Source organism: Stegastes partitus, unplaced genomic scaffold, assembly GCF_000690725.1.
Source record: "Stegastes partitus isolate 25-593 unplaced genomic scaffold, Stegastes_partitus-1.0.2 Scaffold90, whole genome shotgun sequence".
Taxonomy (NCBI): Eukaryota; Metazoa; Chordata; class Actinopteri; family Pomacentridae; genus Stegastes; species Stegastes partitus.
This window is the reverse complement of record NW_007577821.1, coordinates 744,524-766,692: the sequence shown is the minus strand read 5'-3', so window position 1 is coordinate 766,692 and position 22,169 is coordinate 744,524. Positions and strand designations below refer to the sequence as shown.

Here is a 22,169-nt window from a genome sequence, read left to right as displayed (position 1 = left end):
TCTGCCTGGACCGTTTGGACTGCAGGTGAAGTGAAGAGAGAACAGGATAGCTCATATATTGTTTTGTAATGCTGACTTATTGTTGTTCATATTTTTTTATTTATTTTTTTTAAAATATTGTTTTATTTTAGAAGTCTATACATACCTATTCATTTACCAATAATTAATGTATTTAATAATGAACCAATGTTTTGAAGGAAAGTTTTTGAGAAATCAATAAATACCTCAACACATCTGACTGAACTGTCTGTGAACTTTTCTGAGTACTGAACTCCATAGTTTTTTTCCAAGTTTTTTTTCTTCTCAACAGTACACTTTTCCTCTCTACCTTGTGCTGCTGTAATGCTTAATTTCCTCCTCTAACATCTGTCTCACACTGTTTTAAATGTGTCACATTTCTAATCCTTTAGAAAACCAATTGTGTTTCCATGTCCTTCCTTCCATGATACATTTTTTAAATTTTACTCTTGATTTGTATGTTTCATGGCTCACGTATGTTTGTGCAATAGAAAGTCAGACAGCCATCTCAATCTCACACCTTTTGACATCACAGTACATACAGTACTGCAAGAGCTCCTAATAGCCTGTCTGTCGTCGCTATTCCTGACATCTCTATTGCCACCGTTGCCGCTGTGTAACGGAGCCCAGCTGGTTTCTATCAATGCTATATGATCCGTCCGGGGGCACTGGCTTAGTGCAGGAGGCCTGAGCAGCAAATCTGTGACTGGTCGCAGCTAATGATGTCCTGATCTCTGCAGCCTATAAGGTCAATCCAATATCAGGGAGTCACACAGTGGGAGAGAAATAGAGCAAGAAAGACAAAGACTTAAGCTGGGAATGTGCATCCAAATGTCATTTACTGGAGAATATCAGAATAGTGCAATCAGAACGCTCAGAATGTCAGATTGTCATAAAGACTTAAAGGATATTTGTGTGTAATTTCATGGTTGTCCTCAATTGTTTATAAAGGTTTCAATTATAGGAATCAATGAACTGTAACGGAGCAAGCAACACTACACAGAATACATCCACTGCACACTAATTAAATCAATAAAATCCTTAAAATATTGACACTTAAGTCTGCACAGAATATGTTAAGTGATGTGTTTTCCCTTTCAGAATTAAACAAAACAAAAAAAAAATGTGGAAATACATATTATGCAATTGGCCATGAAAAGCTAAATACACTAACATGTGCACACACATGGGCATATGATGCGGTTCAAGGCAGATGTTTAAATGAATGACACATGGCCTATGAGACTGACAAACACAACCTCCTGCAATGTGCCTTTTGACAGAGGATGTGACTCGGAAGATAAATTCTCTGACCAATGACAAGTGCTGTTGAAAAATGGGTGCAGGCAATCTAACCAATCAGTTTGGCTGACAGATTTCTGGACCTGAAGCTCACATCACAGATTGAAGTCACTATTGTTTTCTACTTCATCCCTCTTCTTTGAGGCAAGCAAGCTTGTTATTTAAAACCTGTGACGTTTGAGCTTTGAGCTGTGCTTGCTGCTTTGTTTCTATATAAATCGCTCTGAGACAAACAGCTTTGCTTAGAAAATGCATCCAAAATTAATTTGGCTTGACTTTATGTGAGCGATGCCCCCTTTTCAGGAAGAAAAAGAAGAAATATGGTACTATCAGTTACCAAACAGTCCTAGGGGAAATTAATTTTGTTTATTTTCATTGTAAAAAGAGGCCCGCAGCATATAAAGAGATCATTTAGTGCATAAATTGAACAGCAGTCAAGTCAGAAGCTACAAGAATGGAATGTGTGTATATATATATATATATATATATATATATATATATATATATATATATATAAAGAGCTTGTCAGTTAGTAGCAGCAGTCAGACTAAATCAAACTGTAGGTCAATCAAATAATCACTCATTCAGGTTTTAACATAAGTGCCCACCAACCTTTACAATGACATAAAACCAGAAATAATACATACAACAGCATTCCTATGAGGATACACTATATGCACATATACATGCAATAATAGTGTCTTGATGAATAATATATTTGTCTAAGCTGTGGGCTTTTTGGGGGGGAAATTTATGCCCGAAAAACATGTTCTATTTTCATCAGTACAATGCCCACAACTGTAAGAGCAAAATAAACAACCTTGGGCAGAACTTTTCTTTCTCTCCGTCCACACCAATAGGGCAAAGTAGGATATGAAACCTCTAGCAAAGATAGATAAAAATAAATACAAAATTCTACATCTGTCTCATAAAAATTCTAGATTAGAGCAACATCGTCAAATAAAATCCATCAGTAGACATTGATAGTAAAAAAAAAAAAAAAATCTTATTTGCAATTTCACCAAAATGGATGCAATAGAAATAAAGCACAACAAAGACATCTTTTTTAGTCTTGGGTAGGAATAGGAAGCCAAAGTGGATGCTGAGATTTAAGAACACATTATTGTTGGTCCATTAAAAGTCTTAGGGGGCCTGTGACAGGAAAGATGATCAGAAAAAGCTACCAGTTTATTCAGAGTATCTAAACCGCCTTTTCGAGCTATAACCAGATGTAAGTAGGTCTAAAAGGTCAATAGCAAAGTTGAAATTAGGAAGTTGGCTTGTTGTGGACATTTATAATAGACTCTTCAGTAAAATTTGTTATCGCTTTTCTTTTCGACTAATCTGTGGGCTTCTTGAAATACATGATAGTGTGACTTCTATGTGCTTTGGATTTTGTTGTTGCATGGTCACTACATTTCCAAATCTCAGTCATTAAATAGACGAGTACGGTGCTCTCATTAGCACGAGGCTTCAACTAATTTTCTGAAGGCCATTTGGAGTAAAACTACAATTTGAAACATACAGTAATGTCACTGAATGACCTGTATGTACTTTACTCATTTGCGCTGAGCACTCGATGAGCTTCCCTGACACAGAGCCTCTGTGGCTGTGAGAGAAGTCACTCCCACTGGACCTGAGGTGTTGCTGGACTAATCAGCCCATCTTCCTGCCCAGCCTTACACCTCCTAACCTGCCGCATGTCACCTGCAGACGTGTCACTGGCCCAGACCCCCTCTATTACACCTCCGGACGCCCATCCTCATTCATGGCTGCACCAGAGGAGAATGCATTTATCAAATGACAGTTTGGTGATATCACTCAGTTGCGATTTACTGTTCAGGGAGTTGATCCAGGAAAACAAACCCAAAAAAAAAATGCTAATGATTTGAGCTGAAGCACCACTTGATGAAATCCAGAAATGCCCATTAGAGATCGCAATGAATTCTCAACTTTCAGGCAAACTCTTTTTGTCCTGCACTCAGTACCTCAGTATAACTGAGGATGATATAGTGGAGGTGATGCTCAGAAGACACGCCAAAAGGATGATATCCAGATAGATCTAGGTCGACTTTTTGAAGATGGAATACTCGAGTGTATAGTGAACACAGAGACTGGGTGTTGATCCTTTCAGGGCTGGGTATAAGCTGGACGGAACAGACAGCTGAGATGAGCCATGGTGAGATATTGGTAGAGTCAGAGCTTTGGCAGAAACTCAATAGAGCTTTAATGACCTGCAGTCAGGGCCAGCAGTGGCTCACAACAGAGCCAGGCTTTTCATTCTTCTGACCTTCAGAGGAATGAAGGACAGGCGATTGCATGTCTGACCTATGAGTACTCCATCATATCATATCTGAGGCTGGATGTTTATGAACCTAAGAGATCTGACATAATGGCAATTCATTATCATGCATGTCCAAAAAACCCAATTTTACATCATGGCTTGATCATCAAAGTAAACGGGACACAAAAGGATAATTTGCATTTAATTGAGTCTTTTTGTGATAATTATACCCATTTATGAATTACACAGACATTACATTGCCGCTAAACTGCAATTCTGTTTTCGACACTTCTTTTTAAAACTTGCTTGGGAAGTATAATCCAGTAATTGGCATCCTGGGGGTTCCAGGATAATTTTTAAGAATCATGAGATGATTACACAACTCAAGTAGGTATAAAACAAGATTGATTTGGTGCAGATTAATTTTCTGTCTTCATTTCTCTTGCTTGGAGCTCAGTGGTATATAAAAATGTGTTTTTTTCTTTTTAGATTTTTGATTTAAGATGAAACACTTTGCATAGACCTAGCGTTTGCATAGGTCGGGCTACAACTGAGGAGACAGAAAAGTCATGTATTGGCACTGACTGAGTTCTGTTGTCCAACTATTAAGTCGATCATTAAAGTGGATCTAGGAGGATTTCAGATGTGGTTCATAGGATCAAGTTATATCACATTATTTGAATAGGTTTTAACTGCACACAGAGATGATACAGGTCCTATACCTCATATTGAGGAACTGATGTCTTATTTTTCAAATTTTGACAACAATGAAAATGTATGACATGACTTTGTGGATAAAAGTTCAGTGACTACTGGAATAGGAGGGTTTGTCAAGTTTCATGTGTGCACCACGCACAAAATGCAAGAATATGCATCAGGTGGTCACAGGTAGGTAAACAGGACATCAGAGGGGGCAGAGGTGACGACTGTAACTTGCTATTGGCGCAGACATCTGATCAAAACGAAAACGCAAACTTCTCCCGGCGCTTGTGTTTCAATTTGCCACATACCAATCACTCCGCCCTTTGGAACACAGCCCTCGCCAAAGCAGTCCCTTTGAGGGCTGCAGCACAGCCAGTCTGGCCTTTTGAAGTACACTGCTTGGCAAATCAACCGCGCCGCAATCCAGGGCCGCAGCCTTGATTGGGATTCGCAGGGTGTCAGCAGACGAGGGGAAATGCACTCCACATTAATTAACACCTGGCCTCATTATCTTTCCCATGTGGCAGAGTTCCACTGGGGTAAATTTAACACCGCCTTATTATCATGGGGGATGGTGGTGGTGGTGAGCTTTCATGTATGTTTGTGCACACTTGATTGTGTGTATGAAAATGTGTTTAACTGTGGACAACTAAAGCAAAATGATTTGTGCATGTGTGTTTGCTGTTTTTGTGTGTATTTGTGGATATGTGTATCTTCATGTGTACACACCTGTATATTTATCTGTGTATTAATATGTGTGTGTGGTTGCAGGGTTCTGCTTGTGTGAGCTCTGCGGTGTGTGGGATTAGATTCCCTCTGATGTCAGGATTCAATAAAAAGCTTTAACATTGCTATAATGAGAGGATGTTTAATTCTCTTTGGTAGATCTCTCTCTCTTTTGATTCGCAGCGCTCTGTATTCCAAGGCAGCCACTGGATAAAACACCGCCTGCTTGTGTGGTAAAAACTGATATCTCTCTTGTCAAGACTCTTTGGACAGAATACCTAACACACACAGATATTTGTGTGTAAAATAAACACATCACAGGAGTTTAAAGGTTTTTAATTCTGCAGAGAGCATGACAGTGCCAGGGGTGGTACGTTTGAGTCTCACTGACTTCAGCTGTGTTGAAAATATTTACACTTGTTCAGAAAAGACTTGTGGTCCAACTCCTATAAATACACTCATATGTTTTAGACCTAAAGTTCATATTTAATAATGCTGCACAGTCTGAAGATTTTGTGATATGTCAAACAGCATTATCAAAGACACCACATATGCCTTGAGTATGTCTGTTTAGTCCATTTATATTTTTCATGTCTTGCGTTTATGTCTTATACACAGTAATTACGAGGTACTAAACTTGTAACTTTAACTCTTACCATAGAAGTCCTTTCATGATGATCTGTAAAGTTTATGAGTTGGTAATCTATTTACTTCCCATCCGAAATGTACATTTTTTTTTTCTTTCATGTTGTCCAAATAGCATATATGTAAATGTATTGTGTGTCATAAGCTATGATGGCAGATACACAGAGCTACAGTCAAAAAGCAGATAGCTTCACTTAACACTCAAAAAGAAACAGCTAGCTTGGGTTTTCATACTTCTAAAGCTCCGAGTTGTATCTCATCTATCTAAGACATACATACACAGGAATTTTAAAATGGAAACATGTGGTTTTTGAGGGAGCTACTTCAAACAAAAGGCGGCAAGAAATTTGCCACAGATAAACTGTTTAAACTCACTGTTGGAGAGTAAATAACTACCTCCCTAAGGAAGTGCCAGTGGTAAAAGTTTCTTCAGGTTTAGGCACCAAGTCAACTTCGTCAGGTTAAGGACAAGATTATGACTTGAGCTGAATTATGTACAAGCTAGAGGGTTTTGTTGTTATGACTACAATAATAAGCATGTAGTTCAGCTTATACGGCAGTCCTTGTTTAAAGTATCAATGCTGACAATGTTGTCAACACAATAATCCACCATGACCTCCTGCCCAGGTGGACTTTGTGGCTCCATTACAACATCATCATCTCCCTTCATAACTACTATGGTCACGTGACGGTTGTATCACTTGAATGTAAACATAAGCTATTTTTTTCTGAGAGGACTGATGCTGTCTCACATAATTCCTAGAAATTGTTTAACAGTTGAATGTAGCAGCGAACAGAGACAGTGCATGGAAGTCGTGGGCAGAAGGATTAACTAATTTTCACCGAGAGAGTCACACCACATAGCTCCACCTGGAACCCCATCCATCCATCCATCCATCCATCCATCCATCCATCCATCCATCCATCCATGGAGGGCATTCCAGATGACCCTCACCCCAGCGATGCTTTCCTGTTCCTCCTGGGGGATCCCAGCATTCCCAAGCTAAACAAGATATGCAATCCCTCTTGGGAGTTCTGGGTCTATCCTGGGGGCTCCTGAACATGGCTAGAAAACCTCTAAAGGAAGGTGCCAAGGAGGCATCCTAATCAGATACCTGAACCCTGTCACGTGAAAGAGCAGCAACTCTACTCTGAGTTCCCTCTAAATGTCTGAGTTCCTTACTCAGACATAGACTAGCTATTTCCCTTTGCTTTCAGTCTTGATGCTAAGCCAAGATAAACCAAACTTGATGCACAGACAGAACAGTTGTATTGACCGTCTCAACTAACTCTTTCATTAAAAAAAAAAAAGAAAATATTTAAGTAATGTCAAGACAGCTGCATTGTAGATTTGTCTCAATTCTATTACGTTCAATTTAAAAGCACCAGATAAATTTATTTTATACTGAGTGATCCACTGAAATGAGTACACTGACGCCTGAATTTATAAATACAAATGAACTATTACTCAGGGTAAACTGCTGTCTGTTGAGCAAACAGGCTCATGTGATGATGAACTTTTGTCACATAACAAAATGAAAATTAAAGTGCAATCTATTTGCTACCCAAGAATGCATACAATCTAACAGTACACTGATAAGCTACCCTCAAATCAATGCACTGTTGATTTAACTCATTAGTTTCATATAAGGAGCTTTCAATCTGCCACTGAATCCAGGTGTGCTCTCATTGAGAAGAAAATCTGAGGACACTGACTCAGTTTTCAGTCATTTACAATGAGGTTCAAGGGTCATCGCAGAGAAATTGAGAAAAACTGGAATGTAATTGAGAGAGTGAAAGAAAGAACAGGAGAGTGCGAAAGTGAAATTGCTGCATTGTTCATCAGTGCGTTTGCTCGTACTGTGTCAACTCATCCTCCATCTTTTCAATCTGCATAGTTATTAGAGGCTTTTATTAATTTGAAATGCCAAAGTGAGGAATAAAGCATTACTGAAATGTCATCCCTTCACTGAGCATGATAAAATCACATCAGCCACTTTTGGAAACGAACATTCTTCCCTTCTGTATTTTCATGTCCACCACTCTGACTTCCTCTCTCTCTCTCTGTCTACTGCACAGTCGTTTTCATTCTTTCTCAGAGATCGATATGGCCTGACAATATGATGACTGGGTTTCCTAAGGGGAGGTGGGTCGCAACAGTTGCCTGTCATCTCACCACTATTTCTCTCTTTCAAGTCATGCCCCTTCCACTCAGTGCATGATTCTTTAAGAAAAACTGCTCTGTAAGGCTTGACCTTTTCAAATGTTATTTTTATTTTGACTTGTTTGAGATTTTAGAGGTAACGTAACACAATGCTGATGTGCCGTACATGTTAACGCCTAAATGAATATCCAGTAATAGTCAGACTCATACTTACATTTTAGTATGGCACTGGAACAAACACGCAATGGATGTTATGAGCCCGTTACATGACTGTTGTTATTGCACATTATTCCTACACATATGAGCCTGTGGGGACCTCTTCCACCTTCTAACAAGCCAGAAGGTGCTCTATCATTCATCTTTACTGATACACAGAAAGGAACCACGTTTAACAACGACAACCTCTTGCAATCATGTTAATACATGCATGTAAACATTTTTTGGGGTAAAAATCTTACCCCAAACCACAACCTTTTTGCTAATCACGTACTTATGGTGCCTAAACTTAACCAAACACTGACTTAAAATGCAAGTAAAAACTGAGTAGCAAGTGACAATAAAAGTCAAAATATTGTCAAAAAATGCTACTAAAATAATGGTTAGATACAAGATTCAAATTCAAGTTTCCTGGCTAAAAGTACACCAACTTACAACACCACCAACCCTCCCAGATTCCAGATGTGGACTTTTGTTCCTCTGTATAGATGCAAAATCATGACTCTGCTGCCATTACGTTAAGTGATAAAGAAGTACCATTAAATGGGATGGGAATGACCTACTGAGCCTGAGAGATGTTGGAAAGGGTCCCTTCTGGCCCATTTGTATGGGAACGGTATGTGCTAACATTATTACTATTGTAATGCTTTGCTATAGAAGAAAATATTCTTCTTCTTATTATTAGCATTATTATTGTTGTTGTTGTCAAATAATAAGAATATTATTATAATCATTTTTATTATTAATAATAATAATGGCCAGAGGTAAGCAAGTTTACCTTACATACTTTCATTCCATTCTAAACTCTAAGATAAACTCTTCCAACTGTACCTCTTGATTTTCTATGATGGAATCATTAAGAACACCATCCATCCATTCATGCATCCATCATCTGTACACCGCTTAATCCTCACTAGGATTGCGACCCTGGACATGCCACCAGTCTATTGCAGGGCTACACTTAGTTTCACACTCACATTCACACCTACAGACTATTTAGAATCACCAATTTACCTCAACATGTTTTTGGACTGTGTGGGAGGAAGCCGGAGAACCCACAGGGAGAACATGCAAACTCCACACAGAAAGATCACGGTACCCCCACTGGGACCAACCAGCGACCTTCTTGCTGTGAGGCAACAGTGCTACCAATTGCGCCACCTTGCAGCCCTCATTCAGAACAGGTATGTAAAAACAAACAAACAAACAAACAAACAAACAAACAAACAAAAGTCTTGCATTTTGTAAAAGTCTGCTGGTCAAAAATATTCATACAGCAGTGTTAAGATCCAGTTAAATGTCCTTTGGCCATTTACACCTCATGTAGGTGCTTTTGGTAGCCGTCCACAAGTTTCTGGCAAACTTCTGGCTGTACCTTTCACAGCGACCCAAAACCCAACTCCCTGCCTGATGATTTTGAGTCTTCCTGAAAAAAGTGGAGGTCATTCTTCTTCTTAGTGATTCTATCAGCTTTGTGTAAAGAACCAGTTCCACTGGCAGCAAAATTGTATTTATTTATTTATTTATTTATTTATTTGTTTATTTAGATGGGACACTGCGTATTAATGTACATACAATCTCAGGTTGTAGTAAATACGCCGGATTTAGTTTCCATCAGAAGAGTAAAATACTGCCACCACCATGCCTGACAATAGGTTTGGTGTTCTTGGGTTTCACCTTCTCTCCTCTAAAGATATTCCTGTCACTGTGGCCAAATGCCCGTCTTTTTTGTTTCATCTGACCCCAGAACCTTCCTTCAGAAGACTTTTTCTTTGTCTATGTCATCAGTCGCAAACATTAGTTAAATCTTACGGTGCTGCTTCTTGAGGAAGCGCTTCCTTCTTGCATGGCAGCCTCTCAGCACATGGCAATGTAAAACACACCTGACTGTGGACACTGACGTCTGTGTTCCAGACCTGGAAGACCTGCTTTTTGATGATTGTTGGTTGTGTCTTGACCAACCAAAAATCCTGACCAACTGTCTCTCAGCAGCGGGTGATAGTTTGCGTTTTCTGACTTGTTTAAATCAATGCTTTGCTTTTTCAGATCTGTACTGAGCTCCTTAGATTTTTCTGTTGTAGATTGTGTGACTGGGTCTAATGAGTGTATCAAATGGGTCTTGTTTAAACTGATTCAGAGAAGTCTATAAATGTAGTTAATTGTAATCACAGAAGTGAAGACGCCATGCCACTTGGAAAATTTGATTAATACTGCTTTGTACATCGGCAGAACTGATAGTTCACGTTCCTGTATGTATATTTTTGACCCTGCAGATTTTGTCACATTTCCAGAAGACCTATCATAAATCACTGAAAGAACCAAAATGCATGTGTGTTTTTTGTAACAAAGATGGATGTGTTTCAATCATTCCATCAGGGAAAATTAAGAGTAATTGCACCTTGTGATTAATAAATAATATGAGTCAAACAAAAACCGGCATCCAGAGATGAACCTTGTCAAATGTGTGGCCAGACAATCAAGAGTTCAGATTGAGCTGTTGTTTGCTGAGTAGTGTGATAGAGGTGGGAATAAAAAACTGTTTAAAACGATTGCTCTTATATTTTCAGACTGTAATGTCTACCTGAAGGTAGTAGTTTGTATTCTGGAAATAAAATGTGTGAGGGTCCTTCAGGGTCTTGTGTGTCTGACACTAGACATGCACAAACTACAGATTGGTGTTAATGTACAATATTCTAATTGTAGCTCCTGCATAACATTCAGACGGAGACTATCTGCAGTGTTTTCATGTTAGACAGCTGAATGCAGTGTCCTATATTAACAACAACACAGACTTTTGAGGTTACAGCTTTCAAAGCATTCCTCTCCCATGAGAGCATTGCTTGATTGCTTGACACTCCTCAGTCTGGACAAAATAATAGACAGTGTCTTAAGGGAGGGGAAGTCCTTCACACACACACATGCGCTTCCCTTGTGAGAAAAAAGAAAAACCTTTGGCAGATGGGTGAGCCAAGTTGAGTTTTTGGGCAGCAATAGAGAGTGAGCCTGCCAACTAGCTTTTGAGTATTTCAATTACTGTATCTTTTACAAGAATCCCATTCAGCTTGTCAAGCACAAAAGGACACTGAATTGCTGTGCAAGCACTGAAGGCTGTGAGAGCGAAAAGAATTCAGTTTAATGATGAGGGAATTCCTTTTATTTTTGAAATTACAGTGTGAGGCTTCCAATTACTCATTTGTTTCCTTGTTGAAAAGGTAGAGGTGCTGAGATGGACATAACAACATAGGAAGCTCTGGGGGAGTATCAAACTAAAAGCAGCTGAGGCCTCTTGGTTACCGCAGCCATATCATCGCTGGGGAAGTACTTCATCGACAGCTCGACATTACTGATGCTCTCTAAGAACTGCTGTCATGTGCTAGTGGAAGTTGCCACAAATAATTAAATAACAAATTGTTTAAGTTCTGATTTACCAAAAGGACATTCATGCTTGTATTATGCCTTTGCTAGGGAAGCAGGAGAACGTGTTGACATGAGTTAAATCTGACTAAACTATTTTGAAAAAAAAAATTGAGTCAGAGAAAGATTTTCTTTGAATCCTTCAGAAGTACCAGCTTAACACCTACAATGTAGGTCCTTAAGGACCGCCCAGTAAATGTAAAAAAAAAAAAAAAAATAATGGCTTTGTCATCCTGCTTTAAAATGTGATGGGAATAAAAAAAAAAAAAAAAAGTGATCGTGAGATATGTTTGTACAGGTTTTAGATGTTGAATTTGAAAACAGCAGAAAGATAAGATGAGGAGTAGAGGTGCAGTCAATTTCATGCTGCTTGTTTAAAATGGAAACATGCAATTAAGTTGTTTTGTATAAGATTGAATCTATATGTTAATCACAAATTGTAATGTCAAGTTTGTTTTTCCTTAGTATGACTAAAAAAAATCTAATATATTTGATAAAAACTGTGATTTGTGTTGTACTGTGCAACACATGATTTTCTCAGTTATCTTGACATGTCATCTTTACATGCCTGCCACTGTTATGAATTGAAGCTTTAGTATTCTGTAAAACTGCTTGACCATATCATAATAATAAAATGTTTTCTGATATTTCTGCTGAATCTACTCCCTGCATTGCTTGAATAACACATGCCTTGACCCCAGCAGTGTTAAACGGAGACATAAGTAGGCAAACATTTTATCAAGAAACATCAAGGTATGAAAGTCTGCAAGGTCAAGCAGCTTGTTCCATACTGTCAGCTGAAGTAGCTCAGTATAGAATGCAATATAAAAACTGTACCATTTTTTTTAAACAGACTGACAGGTGTTTGTAGAGCTCATTGTTTTCAAAATAGATAATAGTGAACATGTAAGAGAATGTCTGTACATAACAACATTTGGATGTTCTGAGAATTTCAGCTTAGAGGCCACAAAAGGAAACCTGCAATTATTTGTTGTGCTGAGAAAGTCCTATCTGTGCATATATGAACGCAAAAATATTCAAAACTAGCTTTCTACATTTCTGCTTTAGAAAAACAAATTAACAAATGAAGCACTTATTTCAATAGGTATATGTGCTCCATTTCAGGAAAGAATAAAAAAAACCATATGCATTCAAATGCTAAGCTGTCCAGAATGACTGTCTATTTGAACCACAAAGCCCATCACTTTCTTTTATATCTCCATGCATAATTCATCTGTCTTTGTATTTACAACCCTCTAAGAATTAACCTGTCACAGATCCTGTGGAATAATGCCACCATATCTCTGTCAGGTGCTCACCTCATATGGAGCATCCAGCCTCCACATGTTCAAACAAGACATGGATATTATGCATCATCAGCTGACAGAAAACAAGGGACGGGGAAATTAAAGAGCCAGGAGACAAAAGAGGTGGCAGGCGAGTGAAAGAATAAATGATGACTCTCCCCCTCTCCTGGAGTCAGGGGACATGTTGCATGTCATCTCGGTGTCTTGGTACGCAGTGGTGCGGTGATGATGTGCTGGGCAGGGCCAGTTCAGAACAGAGTCAAGGGCACCGAGGTGACGGCAAGTTAAACGCTCCAACTGTTCCCTGTCTCCAAACAAATATATGGATGAGTGAATGTCCCACAGAGGAGGAGGGGGGCTGAGATCAAAGGGGGGCAATGACAGTTTCACGTTTGACCTCTGAACTGCTTGGTTATTTCAGCAACTGGAGACAGACATAAAGTTCATGATGTCGATGCTTAAAGTTTGCCACAGGCATGCTGATCATTGACCAGTAATTTATCTGAGCATTCTAATTCAGAGTTTGATATGTATGTGTGAAGATCTGTGTGTAGTTTTCATGGTTTGTCACGTCTCTGTTCTGTAGATGGTCTTTCATGGAATCATGTTTTATTGTTGCCAAAGTGACAGTTGTAAGACACTACAGCTGATCAATCATGATCTAAAGAAATGAAATGAATATAAATCTTAATGAGGTGCTCGCTACAGAGTGAACTACTGTCGAACTCAGAGGAGAAGTGAATGCGTGAAAGAGGTAGTGATATACAGTATATGTATATATATATATGAAGAGTTAGACAGTTGCAGATGACCAGTCCTAAACTTTCACTTTAATCAGGGCTAATCACTCAATCCTCTCCACTAAAAATTGCATTGTAATGCAACTAGTTAGTATAGTAATACAATGGGCCTTGAGCTACTAATTACAGCGCATGTTCACATGTTAGTTGTGAACCTTATCTTTTTTTTCCCCCATAAATCATCAGCCTGCTGTCACCAAGGCTAAGAAATCATGTTTTCCGCTGCTAAAACAAGAATATTGACTATGGTTGGGGAAAGATAATGATCTTGGTTGAACATTTAGTGTAACTTTAAACACATAGTGGAATTCATTTTTTAAAGTATTTTACTTAAACCGAGGAAAACATGTGATGCGGGACACAAACTGTCACTGATTACACTTTACACTGCTAACTTTTCTGGATTGGGAAGAAATCTTGCCAGTGAACTTAATCCACCCATCATTTTTTCTTTTTTTCCAAATGGAACTGGTAAAGCATGTTAGTAGTACAGACAGAGTTGACACATCAACCATTATAAAGATTCACTATTTCTGTCAATGACCTCACAGCCTGCAGATTAAGCAGAGGTTACTTTCCTTTCTCTCGTCCATAATCTACTTCTCGTCCTAAAGTCTGTTATGCCCGTTATTGTGAGCATGTAAGACACAGATTGAAAGTTCACAATGACTCCTGTCATTGCCAGCAAAGATAAATCTGCTGCATTGACTGTCAATAATGTGGCAGGCTCCGAGCAGCTTAGCGGGAGCTCTCGTCTCGTCTTTCCTTCCTAAGCCTCTAAGGGGGCCGTGTGGCGAACTGGCAGCCACAACTCCTTTCATCCATTTTGAGAGAACCGAATAAAGTTCAGAGGAATTACAAGAATCTACCCAGTTAGACCCAGAGTAGCTGGCATAAACATGATTAGTGAATCAGTCTCAGAGCTGTTTACACAATTGCCAACGTGACGTGGTTGAGTCAGCACGGCTGTAGATAGTGTGGAGTATGTGGGCAGTTGACACTTAACTCAAAGCTCACATTCACTCATTTAGATCGACTGCAAGATCCCTAGATGTTGTGGGAGGACATAGTATCTCTTATCTTTTTTTTCTCAAAGATCTTCCCTGCCATGTTTCAAATCACCAAACCACTGGGTTCTCTAATCAGTAGAGTGGGATCCAAACACTACTCTACTATGGCAGTTGCAGTGAGAAATGCTTGACAGGGTGGTCTGTTTACCGAAACAGAATTTATTTATCTAGCATATCCAGAATTTTGTGGCAGCCATCTGCTCAATGCTTATTTATGTTTTGTGGAATAAACATGTCCATTCCCATTATTTGGCAACGACAAATAAACTGGTTTAACTCTGAAGTGCAGGAAAATTCTGTCTCTGTCCTCCATGAAGTCGATGTAATGGCCTGACACTTGTGAATTGCTATTAAATCCAACAAAGCCAACCTGATTTGGACTTTAGAGACAGAGAAAAGTGGTGTAATTAAAACACTCTTGTGTTTGTTAACCATATCAAAAATGGTTATGAGAGGTTTTAGATGCAGATGTCTTTCAGCAGGCGTTCTTCTGCATTAACAGCTATTGTTCATTAGAGCCTGTGTGTCTCGCCTATAACCAATCTAATGCGTCTAATTGGATCATTTGTATATATACTGAATATTAAAAATATCTTTTTTTCCCCAATTAATTACAACAGCGCAAATGATTTAAGAAATTTTATACAAACCTGGAAAAGCCATTAAAAGACAAAATGTATCAATTAATCCAACCCTCTGACTGCCCTCCTAAGCTGTAGGGGATATATTTCAGTAGGGCAGTTATATACAATAAAATCAATTTAACTGTAGCTCGCACATTGCCTGTTGTGCAGCGGAAAAAAGACCTTAAACTGATGTTGAGTGATAGTGAGTGACAGTGCCACAGCGCACCGCATGAGAACAGACTTAATACCAACACATTTTGAAGAACCCCTGAAGGTCTGCAGCTAAAAATAAAAACAAGGCTAACTCCTTGATGCAGAACACCTGTCCTAGACACAGTTTGTCTTGGACTCCTCCTTGTTTATTCTCAACACTCAAGAGGAAATGGGCCTCAAATCAGACAGAGGCATGTCTTTACCATTTCATCCAAAAGTAAAAAAAATGTCAAACCTTGAGCAGTTAAAAAAATCCATTTTTGAATGATTATTGTCCTTACATGACCACACACTGTGTCATCGCTATATTTGATGATTCATTTAAAAACATCCCTAAGAAAAAGAGATGGGAATCATATGCACAAAATGGTGGGAAGGGAGGGGGGACGAGCCATCCAGGATTCTATGACCATCCGCTATGAGGCAAACCAACTCCTGGGGAAACTGATTAGAACGGGCTCACAACTGCAGGCAACTCAGCGATTGGCTGAAAGAGCTCATTTGCATGCTCTTCTCATCTCCAACAAATTCTCAGGAAGCACCGGTGGATAAGGTCACTGGTGTCAGTCTGCCTGTGTGCCAGCTAAGAATGTAAACAGATCAAACACACAACAGCCATTTAAGCGAGTCCACGAGGAGCCTCTGTTCTTGATCATCTAGGCAATGTTGACCTCCAATTAATGTCAGAGGTGCTAGACTTCCTGGCAATCAGATGTAGGGACATCTGAAAAGTCATATGACTGAACCTGTCAACCAACTGAGCATACAGCACGAATGTACCTATTTGGAGGCACTAGAGATTGTAGACGCCGTATTGTACTGATGAGGGAAACAGGGTGAGTATTCTTTGTAACTCCCTTGACCGAAAGTAATGTCTAAACTGGGAATTCATTTGCTGCTGGTGCTGTGAGCTAAATGCTGATGTTAACATGCTAACATAGTCAACATGGAAAAGCTAAAAACATTTACAAATTAGCACCAAATAGAAAGAAGTGAGGCTGAAAGGAATGTCATTTTTTTCAACAGGTATTCTATCATGAAGCAAAATATTACAGTTTTGATGGTACTCAATAGAAAGAGATGACATCACCACAGCCACACAACACATCCTGAGTGGAACATGAACTTCTGTATAACTGACCAAGCAAAGAATGACTTCCTGTTCTGGAATAATCGTCAGAATTCTTGACCGCTGTCAAGAAAACGCATTTATGTTTTGTTCCAATTAACCTTCTTTTAAGATCAAAATATATGTATCTTTTGCACTGGTGAGCAGCTACTGCAGTTGTCACCACACAGAGACTCAGACAAGGTCAAGTAAGCATTATTCAAAATGAAATGACCAATGAGTCTCTTCAAACAACTATGTAATGCTGGTATTTAATCAATTCTCAAAATTTACTGGCAAAAGTTTGATTTAAAAATGTATAAATAAAACATAAAAAAAAACATAACAAATTCTCTGCAAAACACTACAAAGAGCAAAGAAAAAACATAAAAGAAATACAAAATATGTGACAATCATTTTAAATAATTAATCCAATATATATGCAGTATGCTGTATGTGCAATCTTCACATAACATAAAAGGAAACATGGATAAAATTATGTCAAGGTGTCTAACTATGAGGAACTACTGTCGTGAAATGACAGGAATTAATTTAAAAAATGAGTCCAACCACTTTTACTCTCTTTGTTGCTCTTTATGCTCCTTGTGTTGTTTTAATGTTGCACATTCAGGATAATCTACTGGGCTGATAAAGGTTTCGTAGTTTGTTGAGATATAAAGCTTCACAGAACGTCACACACGACTGGAGAGTAGCTCCTTTTTCATCCTACAGTGGCATTAAATGTCTCAATGCCATCTGGAGCTGCGAGAATAAAAACTCTCCTTTTAAAGATGCCCATTTTAATTGGTAAATATTTACTTGCAGGAGCTCTCGGTGGGCACACACATGACTCCTAATGAAACACTTTAAAGCCTATGGGCTCTGGCTGCTTACTTTAAGAGTGATTCTGAATAAATGCAACCTGGGGTTGAACTGTTGATAATGATTGATAAGGGCCAGTGAAACACAGCACTGAACAGTGCAGTGAGCATGCAGTGTATAATAACAGCACTAGGAGAATTACCCTTTCACCGTCTCTGTGTGTTTGTATAATTTAAGTGGTGTTTTGATTGTGGGTAGTCATGTGAAAAGCTGTACTATACATGTTTGTTTGTGCATTTGTGTGCATTTGGTGTGCGTGGACTGGGTAACAGATCTGATATCATAATATTTTTTCCAACCACCTTGATATTAATACATGTTATTAATACAAATAAAAATGTGACTTCTACCGAGCTGTAGGAGAGACATGAAGGAAAAAACTAGGGGAAAAAAGCAGGATCAAAAAGAGAATACAAAATCATTTCTGAACACACACACACACACAAGCAAAAATAAAAAACAAAAGTGGGTCTGTTTTTCCATTTCCAAATACTGAATCTCTATGTCTTTGCATACTAAAGATGTTTGAACACAAATAATTTTTGGCACAGATCAATAAAGATCACACTTTTCCATAAATTGTGTCTTTGCTTCTAGAACCTATTATGTGCATGTAGGTTGTCTGAGTGTCTACGTAGGTATGATTGTTTTTTTTCTTATAGAAGAATGAATCCATAGTGTGCACAAATATCCATCTGTCCATGTCCACACCTGCTGGTGCCAATCTGTCAAAATTCATGTAAGATTTCGATATTCTAATGTGAGCCTTAGCTCATGTATCAGTGTACATGTGTGTGCTCCTGCTGTAGTTAGAACTCGTATCCTAATCTATACTGTGTCTATGTGTACATTAATCTCTGCTGCAGCAGCAGAGCATTGCCTTGTATGCTCTGCTCTCTATCCCTGACCCAGTATGCTGTGTGATCGTGCCTTACAGCCTCATTTGTCTCCATCAGGGGACAGGCGAGGTTACGACTCACCAAAGCGCAGTACGTTTCTGGCGGATCTCCACACGTGATATTTGGGGGGTCGAGGGCCACTCGCAGGTACTTTGTCATGTCAGTGGCTTCTGGCTGACAAGCCATGTAGTCCCACGCCAGGCCCTCCTCTGTATAGATCTGGGACTTGCACACGTCATAGTGTCCCCAGGCCGCTGGGTAATGTTGCATAGCATGTGCCACAGTGGTGCACACAGCCTGCAGAGTGAACAATACAGGCCAAAGCATCGCTGATCTCTTTCTGTATGGTATCTGTAGAATTCTTCTTTTCTTTTTTTGTCTTTATGGTTGCTGTTTTGTCAAAGAAATGACAATATCACAGAGAATGTTCTAAATTAAATGCAGCTTTGAACAGTGCAGTGGGGCATTTGGGAACTGTGGCAGCATCTTGCTACTTTTGTGTATGCAGCTTCAGGCAACGATTAGCCTCCATTCAGTTATTTTGTCTTTGATTGCTACCACTTCTGCCTGGATGATGTGTCAAAAAGTGAGATTCCTTGCTAGTGTTGATAGTTGATGAAAGGGTCAACTAACGGTCAGATGTGATGTGTAGAAAGGAGTGACACTCTTCATAAGTCAGCAGATGTCTGAGCTTGATCTTCTGTCAATTGTGTTCTTTGCCACTGGCAGCATCCTAAAGGACAAAAGAAAAAGGCAGTTTGGTGAATTAAATGGATTACATAAACACACAAAAACATTTGAAATGCAGTATTAAAATTTTAACAGAGTTTTAACATGGCTTGAAGGCACTTAGGTGAATAAGTAATGCATCTCACTACCACACACACACACACACCTACACACACACACCAGGCAAAGTACCACTGTTTGTATATATCCCTTAATAATATCCTTGCCAAAAACATTGTATAAAATTCAAGCTGAGTTTGTTCTTTAAAGCTTAATCTCCATTTGATTTTCATAGAAAACGGCTTGTTTCCACATGTCAAGTCACTGCATTTAAGGTATTGCTTTTTCTCATTCATACTCCTTTATAGCTGCACGTAGAGTCGCGTTTGTCTCAACGCCTTCAAAGGCATTTGGGAAATATTAAAATAAAATTGGGAGACAGAAGTGGTCTATTTGAGCAATTGTATGTTTCTCAGAGCTATCACATCAGTCAGATGGCCTATCTCATCAGGTAATGGTGCCTGGCAGCCGTCAGTGGAGACCTACACGATCTCACTGTCTCAGGTAAGAAGTGAGTGGTAGCAGGGAAAAAATGGAGCAGCTATATACAGCTGCCTCCAACAGAGTAAGACTTTAAATAGGAGTTGAGTTGCTGTTGACTGTCAATGTGCTTAGATGGCCTGAGGTTTTGCCTTAGTGAAAAAGAAGTCGGTGTTGCCAGGAATAGCTGTGCAGAAAAATACATTCCAATTTAACCTTTGCCTACACAGGGCACAAATTAGAAAAAAAAAAAAAAGTTACAAGTTTATAGTGTCACATCACATTTAGTCTACAGATTCTAACTGAAAAAAATGCCTTGCACAACCATCACGGTCATACAGAATATTCACTTAAGCAGCTGGAGGTTAAATGCCTCATGCAAGAGCATTTCAGCAGTGCTGGTTGTGGTAAAAATGTTACCAATGAATTTCTTTGCCTAGATTCCCCCGGCTGATACATGCAGCTGAACCGGTAACTTTACGGTCAGCAGCTTTACTCTCTAGCTTTGACTCACTGTCACTGCTGAAATAAAATAATAGTAGAGAGTCTTCTAAATTCAGAAGAATGCATTGCTTTGAGTTTTATTCTCAAAAAGATGACATTTTATCAAACAACAATAAATATCAAACTAAAGGACAGTAATTCAGATCAACAATAAACTCATCTTAAGAGGTCATGTCTCTGTGTGTGAATGTGCTCCCTGCCAACATATGGAGTCATTAGAATTTAATATTTTTATTTGGTCATCTTGTCTTGGATGGAAAATTGTGCCAATTTGAATGGGTTTTGACCACATCTAAGGCAATTACTGCTCTCCTTCTCCCAACCTAATGCCCTTTTTACAAAATGACTACAGGCTTGAATACATTCCAACTGTAATGAAAGATGTTCATCTGAGCCAGAGAAATTATGTGTGCTGCTATTCAGACTCGGCAGACCCTTCAAAGTGAGCCATGTCAGGAGGTATGGATGGCAGGCTTCATTTGACAGTCTTCTGGTGGGAGAAAAGAAGAATCGGGTGGAAATAAAGGCGAGGAGGCAGAATTTTGGCTCTTTAAATGTGTTCATGTCAATCAACAGCACTCCTAAGGAGAAGCCAATTACAAATTTGATAACGCAGCTGGAACTCTGAGTGATGAATAAGCCATTTCTTTCATTTGAATGGTGGTATCCAATTTCATAAATATAAATGTCAATCCCTGATCAGAGATGCGTCATGGGATGGACTACTCTCATTTCACATGCTCTCTCTCTCTCTCTCTCTCTCTCACACACATACACACACACACACACACACACACACATCTCAACACCCCATCACAGTCCCTCACCCCCGTTCATAATGCTGAGGTTGACTTTCATAATATAGACAGTCAAATTAGGTACCAACGGCAGGGTGGTGGAGGTCACTTATCTTATTTTTATTTAATAGGGAACGTTCGAAGCTAATAAGAGACATCAAATGGAGGTAACCATGGGAATATTGGATTTAATTCATAGACACCTGGAGTAATGAAATCTGTACAGATGAAAGGAAGGTATCAGGGTCCTCAGTGAACCTCCATAGTCAGATATCACTCAACATCTGAGTGCTATAAGGTGTCAGTAAGAGAAAAAAGAAAGACAGAAAAGGAAACGCTTAAAATACAAAATATTTCAAATCACTGTGATGTTAAAGAGAATATTTCTGCACACAATAAGTGTCCCGACACCAATTACAACACCAATTCATCTACTTTTTCTTTTTTCTTTTTTTGTTTAATTTAACCATTGTACTACACTACCATTTTTAAACACCACTGAACAACGTGTGGTGTATGACTTCGTTTTTTTTCTTTGTTTTGCTTTTTTCATTTCTAAAAAAAGGAATATAATGTGCCATCCTGGTTGTCATATCACACTGGGCTTATATACCGCATAACATTAAAATCACTACACGAAAAGGAGAACTAAAAATGCAATAAAACAATAATCTTCAAGTCTTCCCCTCTGCTTCCTTCACATATGTACCTCGTACCTCAAAATGTAAGGAGAAACCAATGAATGTCATAATTTTACGGAGAAAAATATGAGGTCAGATTCTATATTAAAATTCATCAATATTTGAGCAGCTCTCCGTATGCAGGGAGAGAGAGCTTAGAGCTCAGGATGACCACCTCACCTCTCTCCCCCCTCTCTCCCTCTCTGTCTCTTTTCCTTCACTTGTTTTTGAAGCCTCTAAAACACCCCCTTGTGTCCGCTTGCATTCCATCCCCTGGGCAGCTCAAGCATAGCAGAGTGTTTTAAAAGTCAGCAGACAGCCGTGCCCTGTGGCTTATATTGGTTACAAACTCCCAGCCAGACTCTTAAAAACCATGGCGGATGTATCCCATTCATTTTATAGTAATCCCGCTTAAGCTTGGGTTTGCTTTCTGTCTCTGAGTGTGGCTTTCTGATCGCCTTTTGGCTCCCACATTAGGGCCAACGTGAAAGAGAGCTGTCCTCGGTGCTGAAATACAGGACATCAGATCCGCTCCTAAGCTCT

The 22,169-nt window shown here is 39.1% G+C and overlaps 1 protein-coding gene across 1 annotated transcript in view; it reads right to left on the bottom strand.

Moving 5' to 3' along the window:
* Positions 1-18,703, bottom strand: part of LOC103353958 (netrin-G1-like) — a 54,912-nt gene extending 36,209 nt beyond the window's left edge. The window contains exon 1 of the mRNA XM_008277165.1: positions 18,458-18,703. Coding sequence (XP_008275387.1) covers positions 18,458-18,703 — 246 coding nt within the window. The remainder of the gene's footprint in view (positions 1-18,457) is intronic.
* Positions 18,704-22,169: the final 3,466 nt, after the last annotated feature.